We start from the raw sequence: 24,809 nt of genomic DNA, 5'->3' as shown, positions 1-24,809 counted from the left end.
CACTGATCTGACCGTTTGTCTGTCGTCAACGAGACTCATGAGCTTCCTGCTCTGATCCGACAGCGGCTTGTGTTTAATTACAGTGATCAGATGAACTGAGAGCTTGTGTGTGTGTGTGTGTGTGTGTGTGTGTGTGTGTGTGAGAGAGAGAGAGAGAGAGAGAGAGAGAGAGTGTGTGTGTGTGTGTGTGTGTGTGTGTGTGAGAGAGAGAGAGAGAGAGTGTGTGTGTGTGTGTGTGTGAGAGAGAGAGAGAGAGAGAGAGAGAGAGAGAGTGTGTGTGTGTGTGTGTGTGTGTGTGTGTGTGAGAGAGAGAGAGAGAGAGAGAGAGAGAGAGAGAGAGAGAGTGTGTGTGTGTGTGTGTGTGTGTGTGTGAGAGAGAGAGAGAGAGAGTGTGTGTGTGTGTGTGTGTGTGTGTGTGAGAGAGAGAGAGAGAGAGAGAGAGAGAGTGTGTGTGGCATCCAGATGATCATGTGAAACCCTATGAGCAGAACACACAAACACACTATATCTGTGAGCTCATCTCATAGACTTTATGTTTTTCCATAAACATTAATAGAACGTTCATTCAGGATGTTTTTGAATAATATTTCTTAAAACATTAAAAAACATTATATTTCTTTTACTTAAAAAAAAAGTTACTTGTTTCAGAACATTTAGAAAACAATCCATAAATGTTTAAAAAATTATAAATTTGAATGTTCCCTTAATTTTCACAAAACTAAATGTTTAGATAACATTAATCAACAACATTTTCATAACAATGGAAATGTTAGAAAAACATTTTTGGAACATTCTTACCTGAGTTCTTTCTTTCATGGCATCTTTACAAAAAAAAAACATTTGGAAACTTTATTTTAAAGAATTGAATTTGTTGATTTATGCATATTTTTAAAGAGATAATCCCACTCTCCATAAATTGATATAGGGTCTTAAAGAGAAGTCTATAACAGATTGGTTCAAATTTTTTAGAGATAGGTAATGATAGCTAGATAGATAGCATGTTTGTAGCATAGCTAGCATGTTGCTAGTTTGTTTCCAGCATGATTAACGAGTTGTTAGCATGTTTCTAGCATGATTAGCAGTTAGTTTAAATGGATTAGAAATATAGTACATAGAAGAGAAGTTTGATTCTCAAGGGATTGTGGGAGTTTTGACAGCTGGAGTTTGAATAGTGTTGGCTCATTTGAACATTCCATCAATGTAAGTCTATGAGATTTTTTTCCCAGTTTTAATCATTATTTTTTAGAAAAGATATAGCAACTAACTTCAGATCAGTTTGAAGATCTGGGCTGAGTTTGGAGTTTGTACTTTTGCTACAGTTACGCCTGTCGTCTACACTGCTCTGGCATTTTCGACCCTCAAATGCGGTAGACCCCGTTTTAATTTGCAAACTCTGGGTTGATGACCATGTAAACAATCACATCACGCTCGTTGCTGTACCCATAGATATGTATAAGTAGATTCCCCTTTCGACTGCTCCAAGCACGTCCTCCATCTAAACAATAGTCAAGTCAAGTCAAGTCACCTTTATTTATATAGTGCTTTTAACAATACAGGTTGTGTCAAAGCAACTGCACAGTATTAAACAGGACAACACTGTGTCAATAATGCAGTATTCAGTTAAAGGCAGTTGATTATTGAATTCAGTGGTGTCATCATCCAGCTCAGTTCAAGTCAAGTCAAGATTATTTATACAGCGCTTTTTACAAGACAAGTTGTGTCAAAGCAACCTTACAGTATTAAAATAAGACAATAAAGTGTCAATAATAATGCAAGAGTTCCATAGTGCAACAAAGTCAAATTGGGGAGGACTCATCTGGTTCCCATGGCCTTGAGCCGGTGGCCGTTTAGGGTAGGAGTTCTTTCTGATGATCTGTCTCTGGGGCTCATCTAGTTGACTCGGTATCCGCTGACATTCGGCTGTAGGTGTTGATCCACCATCTGCTCTTGGTTCAGTTCAAACAGTCTACGATATCGCTGTAAGTTAAGTGTCCCCAACTAAGCGAGCCAGAGGATAGCGGCAAGGAACCAAAACTCCACAGGTGACAGAAATGGAGAAATAGGGCATCTGCCTGTGCATATCTATGGTTGCACCTGCATGAATATTCATATGACATGTGATTTCAGTTGTGTGGTGTAGACAGAGATGTTGACAGAGCTAGTGTACACACAAGGATCATTTTCATTTTAAAACTCTGTTTTTAAATAATTAAAAATAGAACTGGATGGATTTTTATCATTATAGGGTGGTTGTGTACACACACTGCCAACACACATTTATGTTCAACTAACATGTAAAAGTGAGTTTTGCATCCGATGACCCCTTTAAGTCAGTTGCCGTAATATTTCACTACATTAGTAAGAACATTTGGCCTTCACAAGTACAGCTAAACAAGTACACTCACACACACTCGTCTTTCTATAACTGTTGTGTAAAGCAGCGAGACACTCGCAGTCATGCTGCTGGTGTGAATATGTGTCATGTGATCATCTGCGGCCCAATCAGAGCCGTGATGATATTCAGATCAGCTGCTGCAATTCTCATCCTGAAGCGAGAAAAACCCAGAACACACACTGATTCTCTGGAGACGCAGAAGAAATGATTTGAGAAATCACACACACTCAGTCTGGTGGTGTTTCTTCCATCATCTCCTCTCGCGGCCAGCAGAAATGTTGATCTACAGAGGTGCTCCGCTCATGCTAAAGCCAGCGGGGCGTCTGTCATTCATTGGGAGCGATAACACCTTCACTATAGCCGCCGCCGCTCCCACACGCCATCTGAGCGCCGCACATTGAGTCATTTCACCTGCGGCGCCGCATTTCATGGGCGCGGAGAAAAGTGATGTGCGGAGACCTCAGACCAAATGAAAGGCATCCCTCACCGCAGCCGACAGCGGCACGAACCCGCACGCTCCGACACGGACAAACCGGATTTAACGCTCAGACGCTCGTCCGCCGGTCCAGCCGTAATCGCTGCGCAAAACAAAAGAGGAGCGGGATTATCTGGCAGAGAGCTGGAATCGGGTTCCTGGAGAGCGGCGCAAATGCCTGATGGGTAATCGATATGTTCGACCTTCTCTCTGTGTCTGTAGGGCGTTTGAGCTCAACGACTCCCACCGCATTTACTTTCAATGTTGAACCTCAGAGGACACGGAAGAGGAAACTCATGCTTCAAGTTTACAACGTAAACCAGTCAAAACACCAGATCACCCTCACCAGCGCTGTTTATTTGTGAGACTAGCTAAGGACCAGCATAAACCAGCTAAAACCAGCATCCCCACATCAAAACCTACCTAACCAGCATAAGCTGTTTATTTTCCACAGGGTATCTGCAGCTGTGGTAGTTTTTAGTGGTATTGTAATCTTTATATACTATACTACGGGGCCGTTGAATGCTTGAATCTGATTGGCTGACGAATGTCCTAATGGTGTGCATTATTTTCAGGGAAACGCACGGCGAACGTAGTTCCAGGCAGATCTTGACCGCATTACATGTCTATATCACTTCGCCACATGATTTCAGTTATTTCAAAGGTCCTTACAGCCCAAAACAGCAATATAACTAAAACCCACAAGGATGCTGACCGAACAAATAAACACAGTAAACGATAGGATAAAACCGACAGATTATTTCCTTGTTTTTGCCACAAAATTACATTTTATTATGTATGGAAAGCACATACTCTATTTCTCCCTCACAGACGCACACACATACAGTTAGCACTCATGTTAGCATACATACAGGCTAATGTTGTTTTTTAAAATAATAATAATGCACGCTTCGAAGAATTCAACGGCCCGTCGTCAATTATTCCTTACTTGTAGTATTTATTAATACTATAAATTAAGATTCTGTGACTTTAATTATTTCAGTTTTATTCTTTTTCATTTCAGTTAGGTGCAAACACTCTTCAAAATAATGCTTCTAAAATAGCATTTTCCCATTGATGTTATGAAATCACTGTTCTTAAAAAAAATCATTTTTAGTGTTACATTTTAATCATCTAAAATACCTTTTTCCTCTATAAATAATCTTTTTGTACAATGGAATTAGAAGGAAGCCATTTAAATGTTTGTGCCATTTTATATTATTTATGTAGATTATTTTATTTCAGCTCTAATTACCAGTGATTTGTAATTGTTTCTGTTTCAGCTTTAGGGAATAAGAGTGCAGCAGGTTCTGGTTGAGGTCTGTCAGCGCTGCAGTTTGTCTCCTGAGTTCTCGTCCGTCCGTCCGTCCGTCTGTATCTGTGTGTTAATAATTCAGTGTCTGCAGAAGTGCTCAAACTTCAGAGAGAAATGAAGAATGAAGTGGAGCTCTGTGACATCGGCATCTGCACACGCTTCAGACGAGCTTCAGGTTCAGGGTTATTGATGAAATCCTGCAGGATGTTCAGTGAAGGAGAAGGATCTTTACAGAATCATTACAGGGGAAACTGCAGGTCACTTTCAGCTTCAGCTCTGACTGGTGAATCTGTGTCAAACCGTCCAAAATACTGTTTTATCATGTATAATTAGAATAATAAGCCGTTCCTCAGTGAAAATCTGAATGTGTGTGAAGGTTTCAGAGCAGCTGGTGTGTGCGTCGAAGCTCTCATGAATGTTCCTCAGTTCTTCAGTGTCCTCAGACTCTCACTGAAGTCAAGTCAAGTCACCTTTATTTATATAGCGCTTTTAACAATACAGATTGTGTCAAAGCAACTGCACAGTATTTAAACAGCACAATAGTGTGTGAGTAACGCATTATTGTAAACAATCAATTTTCAGTTAAAGGCAGTTCATCAATGAATTCAGTGATATCATCGTCAGTTCAGTTCAAATAGTATACGATATCGCTGGAAAGTGTCCCCAACTAAGCAAACCAGAGGCGACAGCAGCAAGGAACCAAAACTCCACAGGTGACAGAAATGGAGAAAAAAACCTTGGGAGAAACCAGGCTCAGTCGGGGGACCAGTTCTCCTCTGGCCAGACCAAACCAGCAGTTTGTACCAATGTCTGATTGTAGAGAACTCATCAGGTTCCTGTGGTGTAGCGCCGATGGCCGTCTAGGTTGGCGAGGTCTTCATTGATGATCCGTCTCTGGAGCTCATCTGGTTGACATCCACGGCTATTGAAGTCATCTCCAGGTGGTGATCCATGATCTAAGCTGGGTGCGGACTGGATCCGGGGGACTGCAGTGACCATCTGATCTGGATACAGGCTGGATCTGGTGGCTACGGTGACCTCGGAATAAGAATGAAACAGACTAATATTAGCGTAGATGCCATTCTTTTTACGATGCAACGAGTGCATCAGATGTTATGGGAGGTGTTTTCGGTTCCGGTTGACCTAATTAATGCAGCCTAACAATCCTTTAACGGATTTGAATTATAGGAATGTGCTAATGTTTTATGTGTAAGCCAGGTTAAAGAGATGTGTCTTTAATCTAGATTTAAACTGACAGAGTGTGTCTGCCTCCCGAACAGTGTTAGGTAGATTGTTCCAGAGTTTAGGCGCTAGATAAGAAAATGATCTGCCGCCCGCACTTGATTTTGATATTCTAGGTATTATCAAATTGCTGGAGTTTTGAGAACGCAGCGGACGTGAGGGACTATAATGCGATAGAAGTTCGCTCAAGTACTGAGGAGCTAAACCATTGAGGGCTTTATAAGTAATTAGCAAGATTTTAAAATCTATACGATGTTTAAAAGGGAGCCAATGCAGTGCTGACAGAACCGGGCTAATATTTCTAGTTCTAGTAAGAACTCTAGCTGCTGCATTTTGGACCAGCTGGAGTTTGTTTATTAAGCGTGCAGAACAACCACCCAATAAAGCATTACAATAATCTATCCTTGAGGTCATGAACGCATTAATTAATGTTTCAGCATTTGACATTGATAGCATAGGTCGTAATTTCTTATATTTTTTTTTAAGATGGAACAATGCGGTTTTGCAAATGCTAGAAATGTGGCTTTCAAAGGAGAGATTGCTATCGAATAGGACGCCTAGGTTCCTGACTGATGACGACGAATTTACAGAGCAGCCATCTAGTATTAGACTGTTTTAGGTCATTACTTGTGGAGGTTTTAGGTCCAATAATTAACACCTCTGTTTTTTCAGAATTTAACAGTAAGAAGTTACAAGTACTCGCCATTCAGTTTTTATTATCAGAAGTAGAAGTTGTGCTTTATGTGTCACTTCTGCAGCACTTACTGTTTTGAATGAATCTCTAATGGTCAAAGAGCATTGAAAACCGTCCTCGACAAAAGCAGTGTGTCGGTGGTCTAGAAACTAGGAGTAAAAGAAGAAAAACAGAACTTGCAGTTCAACCTCAGCAAAAACATAAAGAACAGAAACAAAGTGACAGAATTCATCATCATCGCTCTGTTCTGCTAGAAAACGATTCCACCTGAAACAGAGACGCGCTGGAGTTGATAGTGTTTGGTTGGAGACTGTGAACACAAACACACACTCATCTGTTCTTCAGGACACTGAGGTGTGAGGTTGGGCTGATCATGATGTGGTTTGTGTAGTAACAGCAGATCTCACAGATGTCGTCAGTAACGCTTATGATGCTGTTTTATATGAATCACACCTCTGGAACAGAGTGTTTTTACTCATCAACACTGTTGAACAGATGCTCTTCATAATCCAGCCTTCACCATCCTTCATCTTCTCAAAACACGACTGATTTTATTTCAGTTTGAGTTGAATGGGTCACTGCTGAATGATCAGATGTTCATCTCAGATCCAGTGTTAGACCCAGGGCTCCACAAACACAGATTTCATCATCTTATGATGGTTAAACTTTAACCCTCTGTGCTTTGTGAAGTAGAAAACGTCGATTCTTGTTGCTCAAGTACTGCGGTATTTCTGGCCTATTCCACATTATCATTTGAACAGATAACGGAATAAATTATGTTCATGACTTGTGAGATTTCTCTCTCGAATCATATTTTGTCGACTCTTAAAATATTAAGCTGTGAAGTGTGTGATCAAACACTTTGATGATGTATGATGTCAGAGACTCACACCATTGAACTGAACTGTAGATCCTCAGACAATACACACATTATAATCAGGGATTGAAGTTAACTTTTTCACTCACCAGCCAATTTGGCTACTAAACTTTTAAGTTACTGGCCATTCATAACTTTTACCAGCCAAAAAAAAAAAAAAAACAAGCTCAAGGCTGACCATGCTGATGTGAGATATTGATTTAAATTTTTTATGGGATGTTATCGATAAAGATAATTTGACAATATTTTGCTGAGTGTGTTGTGTGCTGGTATCTAAAGGACTACAATGGACAGCAGACTCCTAAAGTTTTTGATATTCTTCATATTCTGTGTTTTCAGTTCACGACAGTAATAGAAATGAATATTTTCCAATAGGTTTAAATTGCCTTTTATGGGCGTTTTTATCTAAAAGTGTGCACCATGTTTCAAATTCTTACATTAAATTAGTCAATTATAATAAAAATACAGTATTAAGAAATCAGTATCAACAAAATTCATCTTTGCAGAAGTTGCATCTGAAGGGACATTTAGACACATTAATGCAGCTTAGAGGGACAAGGAATGCAGTTACAAATGCATGAATAATGTTTTGATATTTACATCAAATGTTGAGTACTGATATTTGAAGTTATTTAAAAAATGAAGATACTTTAAATGTGAAATTCAAACCACCAGTAGGTGGCAGCGAGTCACTGTTAATAAGTGAGTCATTGCGATTGAACCGAATCATTTAAACAGTTGATTCATTCAGGAACGAAACACCATCATGTTGCTCAGAGATGCAAAACAGGGCTGTGGCTGTGTTTGGAATGATTTTTGTTGGCAAAATAGAGTAAAGAAAGGCCAATATGCTGTCTAAAACGTAAGTCACATATCCATATCACATTTATAGCATGCTGATTTTTTTAAGAAAAACACTTGTGTGATATTGATTAACTATATGAAATTATATATATACACACACACACACACACACACACATTTTCTGATCCCTTATCTTGAATTATGTGATCATTCTTAATGCATATTATTAGACTGAATCATGTAGGGGAGCAGGGCACAACCTTTTTGAATTTTGCAGTTTATGTAAATCCACGTGGGGTTCAGAGTACAATTTTTATCCACGTTATTTTCACACTTGTCTAGTACAAATATATGGCTTTGATTCATATTTACAGTGTATACTTTTTCGTTATTTACCTCAAAAGAAAGGAAGTGAAACGTGACAACATGCCCCGTAGGTGGGGTACACTGTAACATCTGAGGGCCACGTTGTAACACGACCATATGACAGCTTCAAATGTTATCTGATCGAATGAAAAAAATATACACAACAAACTAAAATATTTTGTCAATAAAATACACGTGTTAACTTTTTCAAATAAAGTAAGTGACGTTTTTAAAAAATAAAAAATAAAAATAATCTAATTTTGGAGTTTGACAATGAACACATCTGAACAATGCTTGGAACGGCCCTGATCGCAACACACAGCTGTACAGTAGAGTTCAAAACAATGTGGACAAATAGATGAAGCACATTTAGACATTCAGAAAAACACACACAGCTCTCATAGAACACCACACACATAAACCAGCCAAAATACTTTACATTTCTTGAAATAATAACTTCTGAACATTAAACATTGATTGTCAGCCTTTATTCATCTGTTTCTTGTGGTTGCTTATCCTTAGAAGTAAATAGTGTAAATTGCATCGCTAATGTCATAGAATAGCATAGTTTAATAACAGCGGGGCATATTGTCACACAGTGTTGCAACGTTCCTCATCTGCGCCACTGGAGTTTAAAGCAGGTTAGTGTCTTCTGCTGGTTTGCGAAGCAATAATAAACTATCTAAACTGATAAATAACAATTTGGAGATTAAAATAATAGCAGATTTGTCTCATTTTAAATGAATACTGTAGGAGCATTAAACTTGTTATTTTCTTATTGGTTATTCATTGTCACGAGGGTTCACTGGTGATCACTTCTGTTTTCTATATTTTATGTGGCAGTTCATTTGTTTGTAGGATTGGCGAGTAGTGGGGCCAACTTTCTGTTGACCGTATTGCATATTGTTTTGGCATTTTTGTATCCGTTTGTCTTTGTGTGTTTCATTCAAAAAATAAATCAGTGTAAGCAAAACTTAGCAAAGATACTCTTTAATACCGACAGCAAACGAGTCACGGAGGATCCCACTATCTTGCCTGTATGTGGCGATTGGACGCCGCTACAAATACTAAAAACTGAGATGAAAAGTTTACTTCAGCCAGAAATGTACTTTTACTATGGTAAAATAAATATTCAGCAATATCTTCAAAAGGCTTTTGAATTTTGGCGCTCTTTTTTTCTCTGCATTGTGTTGCTATGGCAACTAGTAAATACCGTTAATTTGGTTATGCTAGCATGTGTGGAAATATTTAAACCACGTGTGTTACAGTTAACCCCGCATTAGTTTGTGCCCCGCTCCACCCTAGTTGTGGTTTGTTTGGTTTGGTTTTTGCAATATAGGCCTACTGGATAATGTCATGATGTTTTAGGAGTTCAGTATTTGCGCTAAGAATGCACAGATTTGGACATGAACTTTGGACAAGAAATTAATGAGTGAACATAACTTATGAAAAGTAGCCCACCAAATTGGCTTTTGATTTTTACCTGCGCTGTGGCGTTAGTTAATTTCAAACCTTGATTATAAAAGAGACACACTTATATTTCAACCATATTCATGTTGCATTCTTTATAACCTGTGTAAATGATGATGCATGAGGACACGCAGTCTGGCGTTATTAAAAATGTTTAGATAATTATTATGCATTACACTGAGAATGCAAGAGCTAATCGATAATGGAAATAATCCACAGCAAACTCCATTATCGATTAGTCGTGTCTGTGACGCCGCTGTGGTGAAGCACAAACTCAGGTGAAGATCTGATGCAGGAAACTGGAGCTGTCAGCAGGACAGGAGCTTTATGAAGCGCTTCAGAGACGCTCATGAGTGAATTGACGGAGCTCGATCTGTCAGGTGCGCTTCAGAGCCGCTTCCCCAGAGAATATCCTGCGTTTGACTCTTATATTCCTCTGAGTGATTCACACCAGCATTTCCATCTCCATAACAGTCTCTGTTAAACTTCACTGAGCGATGACTGGAATCAGGATGTTTGCTGTTGGATGTTACGGTTAGCTTGTAAATTGATGTTTAATAGAAATCCTACAGATGTAACACAAGTGCTATTTTATATAACTGCATTTGGGATTATAACATCATGTAATATGATCGTTTACATTTAGGGGAACTCGGGTTAGTTGTAACACATGGGTTAAATATTTCCACACGTGCTAGCATAACAAGACTTACACCGCGTTCCAGGCAACCCGTTACTCGTGTTTTTCCAACCTTTTACCCGTGAAAGTGCATCCGAACGGCAGTCAAACCCGTGACTTCCCACTCGTGATCTCGTACTAGATCGATGGACTCCCAGTTCCGAGTTCTGACGTGACATAGCCGCGAAACCACTGTGTCAGCACCTACGGGTGCGGGGTTTATACAAGTGGTACACTGTGGAAAATAGACTTTAGGACAATATAATGTTGCAAACAAATTAATAATAATGTAATAATAATAAATGCGCTCAGGCGGTTTGGGGTGACTTGCCTGGAACGCTACAAAGTCGTGATTTTAAGTCGTGATTTACGAGCTCAAAAACCTGCATGGAACGCAGCATTAGCTACAATGTTTACTAGTTGCCAAATCAACACTATATAAAGGGAAAAGTGTGCCAAAATTCGTACATCTTTCAAAAATATCGAACATTTATTTAACCATAGCAAAAGTACATTTCTGACTTTATTATATGTATTTATGTCATTTTTTAGTGTTTATTTCAAATGAGACAAATCTGCTATTATTTTAATCTCCAATCTGTTTGGATCTTAGTTAGTTAGCAGAAGACAGTGGCGCGGATGGGGAACGATGTAACACTGTGATACAATGTGTCCCGCTATTATTAAACTATGATCATTTGTGACATTAGCACCTAATTTACACTAATGAGAAATCAGGTGAATAAAACTGACAGTCAACGTTTAATTTTGAGAAATTATTATCTCCGAAAATCTAAAGCATCTTGTCTGGTCTATTTGTTTCGTGTTCATTGTTAAATTTAAATTAGATTAAAAATCGCCATTACTTCATTTGAAATAGATCAATTATTTTATTTACAAAATAGTTTATTTATTTATTCATTTTATTAGATCAGATAACATTTTAAGCTTTAACCATATGGTCATGTTTCAAAGTGTCCCCCACGGGGCATGTTGTCACATTTTACTTCCATTCTTTTGGGGTAAATAAAGAAAAAGTATACATTGTAATTATGAAACAAAACCATATATTTGTACTACAAGTGTGAGAGTAGTGTGGAAAACAAATTAAACTCTGAACTTCATGTGGGTTTACACAAAAATAAATAGTTTGGTTGTGCCCCGCTCTCCCTGTAGGACAATGTTATTATGATCAGATCAGAATATTATGATGAGTTTCGCCTTTGTTCTTTATCATTGTTTATAACTCATTGACGCAGCTACAGAAAACAATCTTTGGCTGACGTTCTGGCAACATTCTCTCAAAGTTATGAACAAACCTTCTTAACATTAACAAAATGTTTGTTAAAAGTTATCTGGGCCTGTCTGTGCGAATCTTCTCAGAGAGCTCCTAATTTAGCTTCAAACTGTCCAAGTAGGATTTTTAGCTGAAGAGTGATTCAGAACCAATCTGAGCTGACCCTGATCAACTGTGGTTGTGAAAGACGAAAAACGTATGTGGTTATATGATTCAGCGGTTCAGTCAGGCCCACTCTTAGTCACTGTAGATCATCAATGCTTCGTGCTTCACGTTCTTTAACTGCTTCTTTCAATTCTTTAATAGGCATGTTTGTATCTTGATTGCATCCAGCCCATGTGTGTTTTGCCGTCCTCTTCTTCTTGTCCCACTGACAATGTTGAGCATTAAAGCTCATGCTCTCATACTTTTGCATGATATGTCAAGGTATGAGAGTCGCCGCTTAGTAATTTTACCCTCCGATGATTTCAATGAGATCACGCTCTAAGATTGTCTTGTTTGTAACTTTTGATGTCCAAGTCACGTCTAGCATAGGCCTCCAGCACCACAGGTTGATTTTCCTTCTGTCCCTCTTCTGGAGCGTCTAGCTTTCACATCTGTACATGGAGACAAACATGATCCAGCACAATGTCATCTGTAGTGTTTTATGAAGTCACTGTCATCCATTGTCTGTTTTGCACATCTCTTCTCCCTCTTTGTCTTTCAGACATTTTCTCCTGTGCTAAAGAAACTCTGAATCCTCTTAAAACTCCTCCTCTCTTCTCCTAACACTTTCTGACCTTAAGAGCTCTTTTATCTTTAATAGAATCTTCTCTTTAGTTTTAAGGAAAAACTCCCACTTTTTCAAAGAAACTGAGAATGTTCACGAATACAGGCCCAGGTCTTTAATAATGTTCTCAAAACATTAGCACGTGTGACACTGTCACACAAGGACACATGTTTTATACCGCTCAACATATATTAAGATGGTTTTATATCTATATATTTGAGTTTTAATGGTTTTACATGTTGTCTTAGCCATTTTATTCCTCTTAACCATTTTAATGTGTGTATGTCTTTAAGTGAGTCTGGGTCTGCCTGTCATGTGATCAGTCACATGACAGGAATCAGGAACAAACATTATAAAGGAGGCAGCATGGCAAACAATCTGGGTCATTGACCAAACACTGGATTGAGGAGTTTCTGCAAGGACTTTCCATTCCAACATCACTTTCATTGGATTACACTTACTTGGACTGTATATACACCGGTGGACACTTTTAACTTGGAACTGCAACCTACTAGGATTCTTAAGGACTGTTTTAGGGTATGATTTAAATGGACAATCTGCTTTTAACAGCCTAAGTTATTCTGGTTTTATTTTGTTGTTTTAGTTCCTTGTGAAATTGGAAATACACTTATTTATTCAATTTACTTGTTGTCATTGTCTCATCTTTTTAAAACACTTATTTTATCTCTCACAGTATAATCGGACCCCTTTTTAAATCCATGTAATTCGACTGATAAGGCCGATCGTTACACACGGAAATGTTATTCATGCAGCATTCATTTTTCTTTCGTCTCATATATTTTTATTTGTTTCAGAACGTTCAGAGTACAAAAGTAACATTCAAAAGCCATGTTCCGTTGATGTTTGCAGATTGATCAAATGGAATATTACTTGTGCATTAGCAAACAAAAACAAAAAAACTTAAAACCTTAACAATTGGATGTTTTAAATGTTCAGAGAACGTTCAGAAGTAACATTTTCAGGACTTAACAACGTCAGCAAAATGATCATAGAACATATTTGTTAGCCAGGGATTAGAGCTGTCACTATCGATTATTTTGGTAATCAAGTAATCGGTCAGTTATTCTTACGATTAATAATTTTTTTTATAATAATAAAATAGACCTAATTTAACAATAGCCTTTAAAATGATTTAAGTACATATATAATAGCAATGAGGCAATAATAATTAGTTCAAAAAAGCAAGTAGTCATATGGTTTTATTGAACAAATCTGTTCAAATACATAATGCATTATAAACAGTAAAGCTAATGTACATTATGTATTATAACAAATTCCTGCAGAGGGCGCCAACGTCCTGATGATTGTTTTTTAAAACGATTAATTTATTAAATTAAATTGAACCAATTTAATATTTGTTTAATCCTTGTTTAATATTGACTCAACAAACATTCAATTCAAGTGTCCACTTAAGCTTTAATATTTGGCCATTTCTTTATGACAGAAATGCTGCATCACTGTAATTTGTTGAATATGTGGACATGATCAAAACTAAACTCAGGGTGAGGGTTTAAACTTTTATTTTGAAATCGTGGTGAACAGTGAACTGTGTTTGCTTAGGGTTATAAATGATATACCTTACAAATCTGATCAAACAGCACATGTTGGGTTCCCAGATAAACGTTATTATAAACCAAAACTCACAATCACATGCAGAGATAGAGTTTGAGACGCTCTACACATGTAAATGATAACAGTACTTTAGCAACATTTACTGTGAACGGAGCCCATCTGCGACACATAAATAACCTAAACGCATGTAAATAATTAACACGCATATTTTAAACCTGCATCGCATATGTATTTGAATCGTAGCGTTTGCAAATTTTTAATAGCATTATGCTTTATTATCATGTCAAAAGGGTTTAATATACGGAATGCGCCACTTCCGGTATTTTGCCGATTACTCAACACGGGCAAAATGCAATCGAGGATTTTTTTAAATCGAATACTCTAATAGAATACAGCCACACCAGGGATTTAAACTGATCTGCTGCAAACACACATTTGACCAGTTCAAGATCAACTACTGGTGTTCACTGTTTGACATGATATGAGCGAACACACGTGACTTACTGAATCCGTCATTCGTGTCTCTTAATGTCTTAATAAAGGGTTTGTTCGTCAGTAGTTCAGCGGGAATGACGGCCGTCTCTGCAGGTCTCAGGAGCAGCTGGTCTGGTCTCACTTGAGTCTCCTTTAAAAGAGAAACAGCTTCATCTGTGAGTGTGAGTCTGCTGAGACACCAGACCTGAGAGAGCAGCAGAACATCCTGAACGACACACGTCTGAACACGCCTGCCTCTGTGTGTGTGTGTGTGTGTGTGTGTGTGTGTGTGTGTGTGTGTGTGTGTGTGTGTGTGTGTGTGTGTGTGTCTGTGTGTGTGTGTGTGTGTGTGTGTGTGTGTGTGTGTGTGTGTGTGTGTGTGTGTGTGTGTGTGTGTGTGTGTGTGTGTACCTGGTATTCATCACGTTGTGGGGACCAAATGTCCCCACAAGGATAGGAATACCAGTAGATTTTGACCTTGTGGGGACATTTCTCAGGTCCCCATGAGGAAACAGGCTTATAAATCATGCACAATGAGTTTTTTTGAGGAAGTAAAAGTGTGCACAATCTCCTGTGAGGGCTAGGTTTAGGGTTAGGGTAGGTGTAGGGCCATAGAAAGTACGGTTTGTACAGTATGAAAACCATTACGCCTATGGAATGTCCCCATAAAACATGTAAACCCAACGTGTGTGTGTGTGTGTGTGTGTGTGTGTGTGTGTGTGTGTGTGTGTGTGTGTGTGTGTGTGTGTGTGTGTGTGTGTGTGTGTGTGTGTGTGTGTGTGTGAGTGTGTGTGTGTGTGTGTGAGAGAGAGAAACTGAGTCTGAGCTGATTAAACTCATACTGCTGCTCAGTCTGTCTGTCTGTCTCTCACTGCCTCAGCAAATCTCCTGTCTGTCTCATTAGTGTCTGACACACCGGCTCCCTCAGGCGAGCCCACAGCGAGTGTCCAGCACACACACACACACACACTCACACACTCACACACACACACACACACACACACACACACACACACACACACACACACACTCACACACTCACACACTCAAACACACACTCACACACACACACACACACACACACCGTCAGCACACCGTCAGAGACAGAGAGACAGACAGAGAGAGACAGACAGGTGTAGTTGTCTGACAGCTGCTGGTTAACAGAGTCTCTCGGGTTTCTCGCGGTTTAATTGGAGGAAACTCAGTGTGAGCGAGTGGAGATCAGCCAGAACCAGCCCATCATGGACAGGAAGTCCTGCGTCTGCAGCTCACACACCGTCAGCCTTTCGCTCTTTGATTATGTACTCGTGAACGTGAATTAATTCATTCGTAGAGCTTCGTGTCCACAAGCGAGACGATTACGATCCACGCTGGAATACGAATGAAAACCTGCAGTGAAACTCATTGATAAACTCATGTTTTGGACGATTTTAGTGGATACACATACACACTGTAAAAAATGATTTTTCAGAGTTGTAAATAAAACATCTACTACTAAAAGATTACTGAGTTTGTTACAAGAAAATACTGTCCAAGATTCACATTTAAAGGAGTTGTTCAGCCAAAAATGAAAATGTTGGAAATGTGCTCACCCTCAGGTCATCCAAGATTAGGATGAGTTTGTTCATCAGATTTGTATAAATGTGTGATTCCATCACTGTCTCACCAATGGATCCTCTGTAGTGAATGGGTGCCGTCAGAATGAGAGTCCAAACAGCACGTGTTCATTTTTGGGTGAACTATTCCTTTAAATCAATGTGTTACTTGCCTTTTTTTATTTATTAGCAATTTCTGAGCGAAAATATGTTTTTTTCCTCAGAAAAGTGGCGTCTGAAGGTTGTTTGTCACCCGTGACGCATATGACAGGATCAAATCTAGTTAAAGGATGACATGAGTGTCTGGACCTGTCTGTCATATGTGTGATAATAACCTGAAGCTGTCTGTCTCTCTGTCAGGTGTTATGTGGACGATAAGGTGTCTAAGGTGGCCTGGTTGAACCGCTCGAACATCATCTTCGCGGGTGAGGATAAGTGGTCTCTGGACCCGCGGGTGGAGCTGGTGACTCAGGGTCAGCTGGAGTACAGTCTGAGGATACAGAAGGTGGACGTGTTCGACGAGGGGCCGTATACCTGCTCCATCCAGACCAAACAGCAGCCCAAGACGTCGCAGGTCTATCTCATCGTTCAAGGTGAGCGCCACGTGATTGACGGCCGTCAGACCAATGACAGCTCATCATCTGTTAGTCCTCCCGCAGAAACCTCCCACTCGCGCCATCCGCGAGAGCGTCACGCTGCCGCCGCTTCTCCAGCCGCTCGCGTTCCCATCAGACGTGTGATGATTAGCTGCTTGTACGTGTGGGCGAATTGGCAAAAATATCACATCACGATTTTTTCAGGCAGAATCATGATCCACGATTCTTTTCACATTGCTTTCTAAGACTGTTTGGAGAGTTACAGAGCAGCACAGCCAATGATTTCAATATTTAAAACATACAGCTCTACAAAAGAACAAAACACAGAAGAAATATGTGAGACAGACCATAAAGTCAAAGCACAGGTGGGTGATATCACCAAAATATGATTTCACTTTAATTACTTTATTCTTGTTATTAAATTAAGAAGAAACAAATGCAAACATCAGAGCAAAAGCAATACGAGAGCGGTACAGATGAAATAACCGGCTTTCGTTTTTCAGCTACAGTGGGTCTATTTAACAGCAGCATTCAAGTGAGAAATTGGATAATCAAATGTAAAGATAAAACACTGCGTAATCTGTACTGTGTTATTCAGTCGAGAGCAGTGAGAGATTTGCTCTGTGTTTTGTTGTTTGACTGACGTTAAAAACACAGACAGCAGCAGGTTTATTAGGCTGCTGTCACTTTAAGACCGAATCCACGGATCCAATATACGACACGTCCAATATTCACACAACTGTTTACATTCGCTACACGAATCACTATTATTGTCATTTTAGATTTTTTGTTTTAGGTTTCATCAGATTTCATCAGATCGCTAAACTCCCGCTTACACGTTTGTCAGTGTTTCCTGCTCATCAGCACTTTTTCCGTAATGCAGAGCGCATGTCCAAATGGTTGCCAGGTTGGGAAGTTTAAGTAAACCACTGGGCAGAAAATGTATTGATTGAAGACAAAAGCTCTAATTGGGGAGTTTAAACTGTTGGCGTCTGGCAACCACAAGCATGAACACTTACAAAGACTTGTCACCAAAGCAAAATAACACAAATGCCAAATTAAAATAAAACAGCTTCAGGATAAATGTAGAAAATATTGCAGATGATTATGCTTAATAAATCAAGAGAAGCAGAAATTGTGATCATGATTAAAACACGATTTGTGACCCTGGACAACTAAACCATTCATAAGGGTTAAATTGATAGGACAATATTTGAAAATCTGATGGTTATTGAAAAAATTGCCTTGAACACTAAAGAATATATGTGACCCTGGACCACAAAACCAATCATAAAGGTCCATTTTCTGAAAATGAGATTTATATATCATCTAAAAGCTGAATAAATAAGCTTCCATTGATGCATGTTCTGTTAGGATAGGACAATATTTGGCCGAGATACAACTATTTGAAAAAAAAAAATCTGGAATCTGAGGGTGCAAAAAAAAAATCTTTTAAAGTTGTCCAAATGAAGTTCTTAGCAATGCATTTTGGCTATTGCTACCAAGCAGTGGTGGACGAAGTGCACAAATCAAGTACTACATTTTTTGTGTACTTAGGTAAAAAAGTACTTAACTATTTTACAATTTTATATAGGCTACTTAATTTAATTTTATATGAGCATATATTTTTTTATAATCCTACTGTTCAAAAAGCCTTAGATTTTCCCAAAATAACCACTAGCCTATATGGAGTCAAGATATATTTTTGTTGTTGATATGGACTACGTTGACTAGAGTGATGTAGTAATGTTTACTGTGAAGCTGAGAGAAAACTGATTTGACCATCTCATTTTCACCAGTAAGAAAAAAGTGCTATAAAGCTTGTTGTTTTGCAGAACATCACAGTTATAAATGATATGAGAATAGGGCCTGAAGTTAGGAAGAACATTTTAAGGTAAATGTAATTATATTTTCATAATATTTTTCTTTTTTCTCAAACATTGTCTGTGGTGTAAAAACAGCCCTGGCCAAATGCCCCCAGAGGGCATCACTTCCCACTTTGATAATTCCTGTAGTTACCATGTTCTGAACATCACATCTTTTCTTTTTCCCTCAGATGTAATCTGTCTAGGTGGCTGATTAGAAATATTTGGACTTCCTATCCGAAAATTACCTCAACTTAGCAGCAGCAAGCTTGTTAGCTAGACAGTTAGCATCAGCTAACAATATTTACTTATTTTAAGTATGGTTATAAATAAACATTTATATCTGTCTACTAGGCTAGTTGATCCTCACAATATAAAAAATTGATACCGTTAATAAACAGACGTCACACAGGGCTAAATGCGTAGCATTTTAATAAAACTGTTAAGGTTACAGCAGCGAGGAATATGAACGTGCATGAGTTATTTTATTTAATCTGTGTTATTTTAATGTTTAGTTTTTTGACCTAAAACATAGAGACAACGATGTTGATGTGTCTGCATTCAATCATTTCAGTGGGCTTAAATATATCACCCTTTACAGCAGATTTAGTTTGCAAACAACTGACAGTTACAATAATTAATCCTAAAATTCGACATTGTAACACTTTTCGCAGCATTAGTCGCGCGTGTGTGCGCTCACAGGATCTCCCGGTTCTTATTTGTGAATTCAGTTGACTGGAGACTCGCTCTAAACGGCTCATTTGAATCAGTGAGTTATCGACTCGAGAACAGCTGCAATCGGATCACTCCAATTCGTGAATGAATCGTTTGTTGCAAATTGCGAACCGATTTAACAGGTTAATTGAAAAGAATCAGTTTGTTCATGAATCAGACACTGATTCTGCGTCTCGGAACACATGATATAAGGAGTAACGACATGTTTTACGAAATGTAGTAAAAATGTAGTAAAAAGTACGATCTTATGCTTTGGAATGTAGTGAAGTAAAAGTAAAAGTTACTCAAAATAAAACTACTCTCGTAAAGTACAGATACTTGAAAAATTTACCTAAGTACAGTAACGAAGTACAACTACTTTGTTACTGTCCACCATTGCTATAAATATACCTCTGCTACTTAAGACTTAAGGTTTTGTGCTCCAGGGTCACATTTATCATGCAGCTCTAGTTCACTCCAGACATATCAACTGTTTATGTGAACCTTATGTGTATCTGACCGTCAAAGCGCAATAAGACATGAAAGACTGCCAGAACAGTGTGAGAGGTAAAATCTTTAAAGGTTTACTAATAATTTCTTAAAATGCATGCAGAGGTTGCGTTACAGGCGTCCCGCATTCGATACCCCCAACTCGAGGACCTTTCCTGATCCCTGTCTCTCTCCCACTTCTCTTCCTGTCATTTCTGATCTGTCCTATCACATTAAAGGCAAAAAAAAATCTTTAAAAAAATGTATGCAGAGTAACTCTGCCCTCCAAAGGCAAAGCGCAGTAACTACACATTTGGTCAAAATTGAGTTAAGGCTTAAAATGGACTTTGTGACAACTGTTTTGTCTTGTGGCAAAGTCTCCTGGTTCAATTTTGTCCTGTTTCAGAGAAATGAGAGCATCAACATGTTTGACTAGCTGGCCTAAAAACTTTAAAGGCATTTTTCTCAGTTTCAGTTTTGGCGTAGTTACTGCACTTTGCCTTTGGAGGGCAGATTGATGATGATAACCCAAAAACAGCTCTAGAAGTGCAGCTGATAGAATTACCCACGATACTAATGATCTCTCTAGTTCAGTGGTTCTCAATCCTAGTCCTGGAGGACCCCTGCTCTGCACATTTTGCATGTCTCCCTTATTTAACACACCTGATTGAGATCTTCAGCTTGTTAGTTCAGTTGATGGATCTCTCTCCTAATGAGCTGAAGATCTCAATCAGGTGTGTTAAATAAGGGAGACATGCAAAATGTGCAGAGCAGGACTAGGATTGAGAACCACTGCTCTAGTTAGCGTGTGAACACTAGATGGTGTGTGTTGATTTAACGGCACTGATTCCAGCCGTTGGGAGGATTTCAGAGAGTCAGTCTGTCGTCAGTGTAGTGTTTCTCAGCGTGTCTGCCGAGCGCCGCGTGTTTCTCGTGTGGACACTCTCTAGTCTCCCGCACCGAACCGCTAATTAGCGCGAGGTCGGACGCAGCGAGGGAGGATCCGTAACTGTGCGCTTGTTATTTAATCCAGACGTGTTAACGTGTCGGCCGTTTGTTTGGCTCTCCTTAATTACCCAGCGTTCATTTCACACACGCTCCTCTGTCTCTGCTGATGAGAACGTGTTTGTCTTGGAGTTTGGACAGAAACACTCTCACCTGCTGTCAGATGAATCATTTAAAGTGTGTGTTTATGCATGAGAGTATTTCTGCTGAATATTTAGGAAACCGCGTGCCGCACGTTCTGCGTGTAGCATGGTGCATTTCTCACGACACGTGCACGAGATACTAGAGCTCCTGACACGCTCACGCCGAGCGCTGTGCACCGTGGCTCTGTCTGGGAGCGTCCAGGTGTGACCATCTCACGCTTTCACACTGCAGTGCTAATGAAGCACATTGGTTTGAGATGATGATGATAATGTGGCGCCGGTGTTCAGGTGCGGTAACGCACATCATGAGTTCTCGCCGCAGTGATGAACAGGCCGCTTACAGCTTGTTCTGCTGTCACACGTGAAGGTCCTCCGCTGTCGCCGCGTTCGAAGTGTTTTTGGCAAAGCGCGGGCGAGATTTATGCGGGAGGAGAAAACGCCCCTTCTTGTTTTCTATGCAGGAACGTGTTCATTAGTCTTTTGTATTGTACGGTGCAGTTTTGTTTTTGCAAAATCATAAATCTTTATACAATTAGAGAAGATCCACTTGGCTGTGCAAGTTTCCCTCAAGATTAATACGAGCAGCTCTGCTGCGCAGCACAAAATAAAAGACGCCTCCTGACAAAATAAATTACAGGCAAATGTCGTTCATCTTCAGAATCGATCAAACTCTGGAGGTTTATTGTTCTGCTGTGCGGTTCAGACAGAAAGGAAGCGTCGGCTCTGTTCGGCCGCAGACGAGAGGGTCTGAAGCACTCAGAGCTGGGTTTGATTGTGAATGCGGTGTGATGGTGTTCATATAAAATGAGTAAAAGTGAAATATTGATGAAGGAGCGCAAGCAGCAGCAGCAGTTCAGTGTAAACTCGCTGTATCTTCATTATGAGGATGTCTGTCTGTCGGTCTGTCTGTCTCTGGAGGCTCTTCTGGTCTGAAATGCACTGGTACTGATGAGGGAATAATGCTGCGGCTGGATATGAATATTATTGTTTAGTTTCAGACATTCACCAGGATGTGTTTGCAGAACAAATATTCCTCGTCTGCGAGTGAACGTAAGAACATAAACTCGTGGAGTCTTTAATACGTCACCGGATGACTGAACGTCACTCATTGTCACATTTTTCTGTTTCCATGGTAACAGCGCTATCTCTGATTGGTGGATCTCTCTTCAGAATTATGGGTAGTGTTGTTATGAACTGATTTTAATATGTGGAGCATTAGTGGATCACTGTACAGTGGGCTAGTTTTCATTTGTTTGACTAGCATGGCTTTGTCGGTTCTATATTGTTGGTGAATGTTGTCACATGAGCGCGAGTGACTCCAATCCTGCTGTGTGTGTGTGTGTGTGTGTGTGTGTGTGTGTGTGTGTGTGTGTGTGTGTGTGTGTGTGTGTGTGTGTGTGTGTGTGTGTGTGTGTAACGTGTTAGAGTGACTCTTGCAGTCATTACCGACTTCAGCACAACAACAACAGTAACATGTAATTATCTTCATTTCCTTCCCTGTGATCCGAGACTTCACATAGTTGCCCACTTCAGTCTCTGTGTGTGTGTGTGTGTGTGTGTGTGTGTGTGTGTGTGTGTGTGTGTGTGTGTGTGTGTGTGTGTGTGTGTCAGTACAGTAATACTAGGACTAGTTCTGTGTGTGTTTGTCGTGTTGTGATTGTTATGATCATCAGCTGGTCAGTGTGTGTTAATATCGTGTCTCCTGACCTCTGACCCTGTCGTTTACATCACTGACTGTTAAATTACAGTAGATTACTTTGTTCTAAAGAGAGCAGCTCTGTTCCTCTGTGTTTATACTAGGTCATGGAAATATTTTTAGCAGTCTGAGATATTTACCAGCTTAAAATTCATCTTTGGCCTGTTTCATATTGTGCAGATCTTGAGCTTTCAGCTGGTTTTTGGCTTTTTGAGATCAGATGGTTATAACTCTACAACTATAATTGATGAGCGCTGTAATCGTGTAGCGGCCCTAATTCAGTGTGTTATATAACAGCAGATACGGACTCTCTACAGTCTGTTAGTTCTGTTTAAGGGTCAGGGCAGCTTTCGTTTGCTCTAGTTCAGGATTATAAAGGCTCAAACCACATGGACATTTTGTAATTATTTATTTTTCCCTTAGGTCCACTTATTATTAAAAATGTCTTACTGTACCTTAAAGGGTTTATGTAAATGATTTCTGTTATAATTACCTGAACTGGGTAGCTGCTGAATAGATTTACTAGAGATTCAATAGGCAGATTTTGTTTTTGTGATTATGTTGGGATGTCATAATCCCACAGATTTCTTTAGTTGTTATTGTAGGCTAATTTCAGTAAATGTTTTACTAGAGTTGGGGTACTCTGACTCGAGTCCGGTCTTAAGGGCAATTTTTAGCAGACTCAGATACATTTTTACTGGGACTTGATTGACTCGAGACTTACAGACTCTGAAAATATTGCCAACCGAGTCCAGGGACAGTTGATGGAAATGTTATTAACTCGATGCATTATTACAAAAGTGACATTCAGTATTTACACATGTTCTTAAGTTGCCAGTACATGAAATCCAGCGGGTTTCTCTGCATGCACACAGCTCCCAAAGCGTGCTCTTGAAAGCACCTGTCTGTCATCGTGAGGTCAGAATTAAGTTCTCTTACGCATGTTTTTGCTACACACTTACACGAAAAGTAATGTCAAAATGCCCCGTCTTGGAAAGTGTTCATGTAAATGTAGTTGGTTCTGTCTCGAGTGAACTTGAACAGTTGGGAGAAATACAGATGTGTCAAAATATTTGATCTGTGCGTCCGGTCTTAAAGCGACAGCAGCGTCATAAACTATAAAAGAAAAAGAGAAAATCACTCGCTGCTCTTGACTGAAGCAGTTTAGTAACTTTAATACGAATCATCTATATTTAATGTATACAGTGAAGATTGTGTAGAGTGTTTTATTTTTACATTTATCACTTCATTAAATGTTCGTAGTAGGCTATTTCTGTAGTAGCCTTTACTATATAGACCTGAAAAAATATTTAATGTGTATTTTGATTAATATGTTCATCCTTTTGCTTGTGATTAATCATTAGACTGTTTATTTTCCTTCAGTAAGCTTGAGAATGTTTTACTTACATTACTTTAGTATTAGTTTTTGCTGTTGTTTTGAAATTATATATATTTTTTAATAAGGCGGCAGCTTCTAGCATCAAAGAAAAATTCTAGAAAGAAATTCTAACATCTTTGCTGCAATAGTTTTTTATGGGTTCAAAACTGCCTTGGATGTGCATTATTTTCTAATAATTGTCAAAAGTGGACATCACTTGCATTGCAGTGGCAGAAAACCCTGATAACAAGTGGATGGAATAGGGGAAAATCCTTGGAATAAGAGAAAAGTGTATTGTTGTGCCTTTGGATGTCAGAATCAGAATGCAAATCATTTTTATAGAATACTGACATTTAAACGGACAGATTAATGGATGGAACCTGCTATGATTACTCTACTTTTAAAACATAAATTTGATTTAAACAATAGGTCTACATAAAATTCACATCTGCAGTTCATAGGGGACATATTATATTAGCCCTACAGTTACAGCATGAAATACTATTTAAACCTGTAATATTTTATATAACATTTACCTTTTTTATCTTAAAATTCTGAGTTTATATGTTGTATTTCAGACTTTATAATTTGATTTAACTCAACAGTAGCAGGTTTTCTGCCACCAGAAACTTCATTGCTGTTTGCAAACACCGAATTGGTCTATTATTCCTTACATTACATGCTTAACTATAAATTCATTGAAAAATAAAACAGTTGTTAGTTGGCTGTGAGTTATGGAATGGATGTAGAACTTTTTTACACATTGTGTGCCATTGTAAAGACTAGGTTTATCCCTCAGAGCCTCATTCTCATCTAAGAATAAGTGTCAAAAGCCATCGACCCTGTCTAAGGTCTAACCATTCGTCATATAAAGTCCT

The 24,809-nt window shown here is 39.0% G+C and overlaps 1 protein-coding gene across 2 annotated transcripts in view; it reads left to right on the top strand.

The window, feature by feature from the left end:
* Nucleotides 1-24,809, top strand: part of lsamp (limbic system associated membrane protein) — a 180,021-nt gene that overhangs the window by 140,384 nt on the left and 14,828 nt on the right. For both annotated transcript variants that reach the window (XM_073817540.1, XM_073817539.1), the window contains one exon: nt 16,406-16,638. In XM_073817540.1, the coding sequence (XP_073673641.1) occupies nt 16,406-16,638 (233 nt within the window). The remainder of the gene's footprint in view (nt 1-16,405; nt 16,639-24,809) is intronic.

The sequence above is a fragment of the Garra rufa genome, chromosome 14 (genome assembly GCF_049309525.1).
Source record: "Garra rufa chromosome 14, GarRuf1.0, whole genome shotgun sequence".
In the NCBI taxonomy this organism is placed as follows: domain Eukaryota; kingdom Metazoa; phylum Chordata; class Actinopteri; order Cypriniformes; family Cyprinidae; genus Garra; species Garra rufa.
Note: the sequence above shows the minus strand (reverse complement) of the source record. Positions and strands in the feature narration are given on the sequence as shown.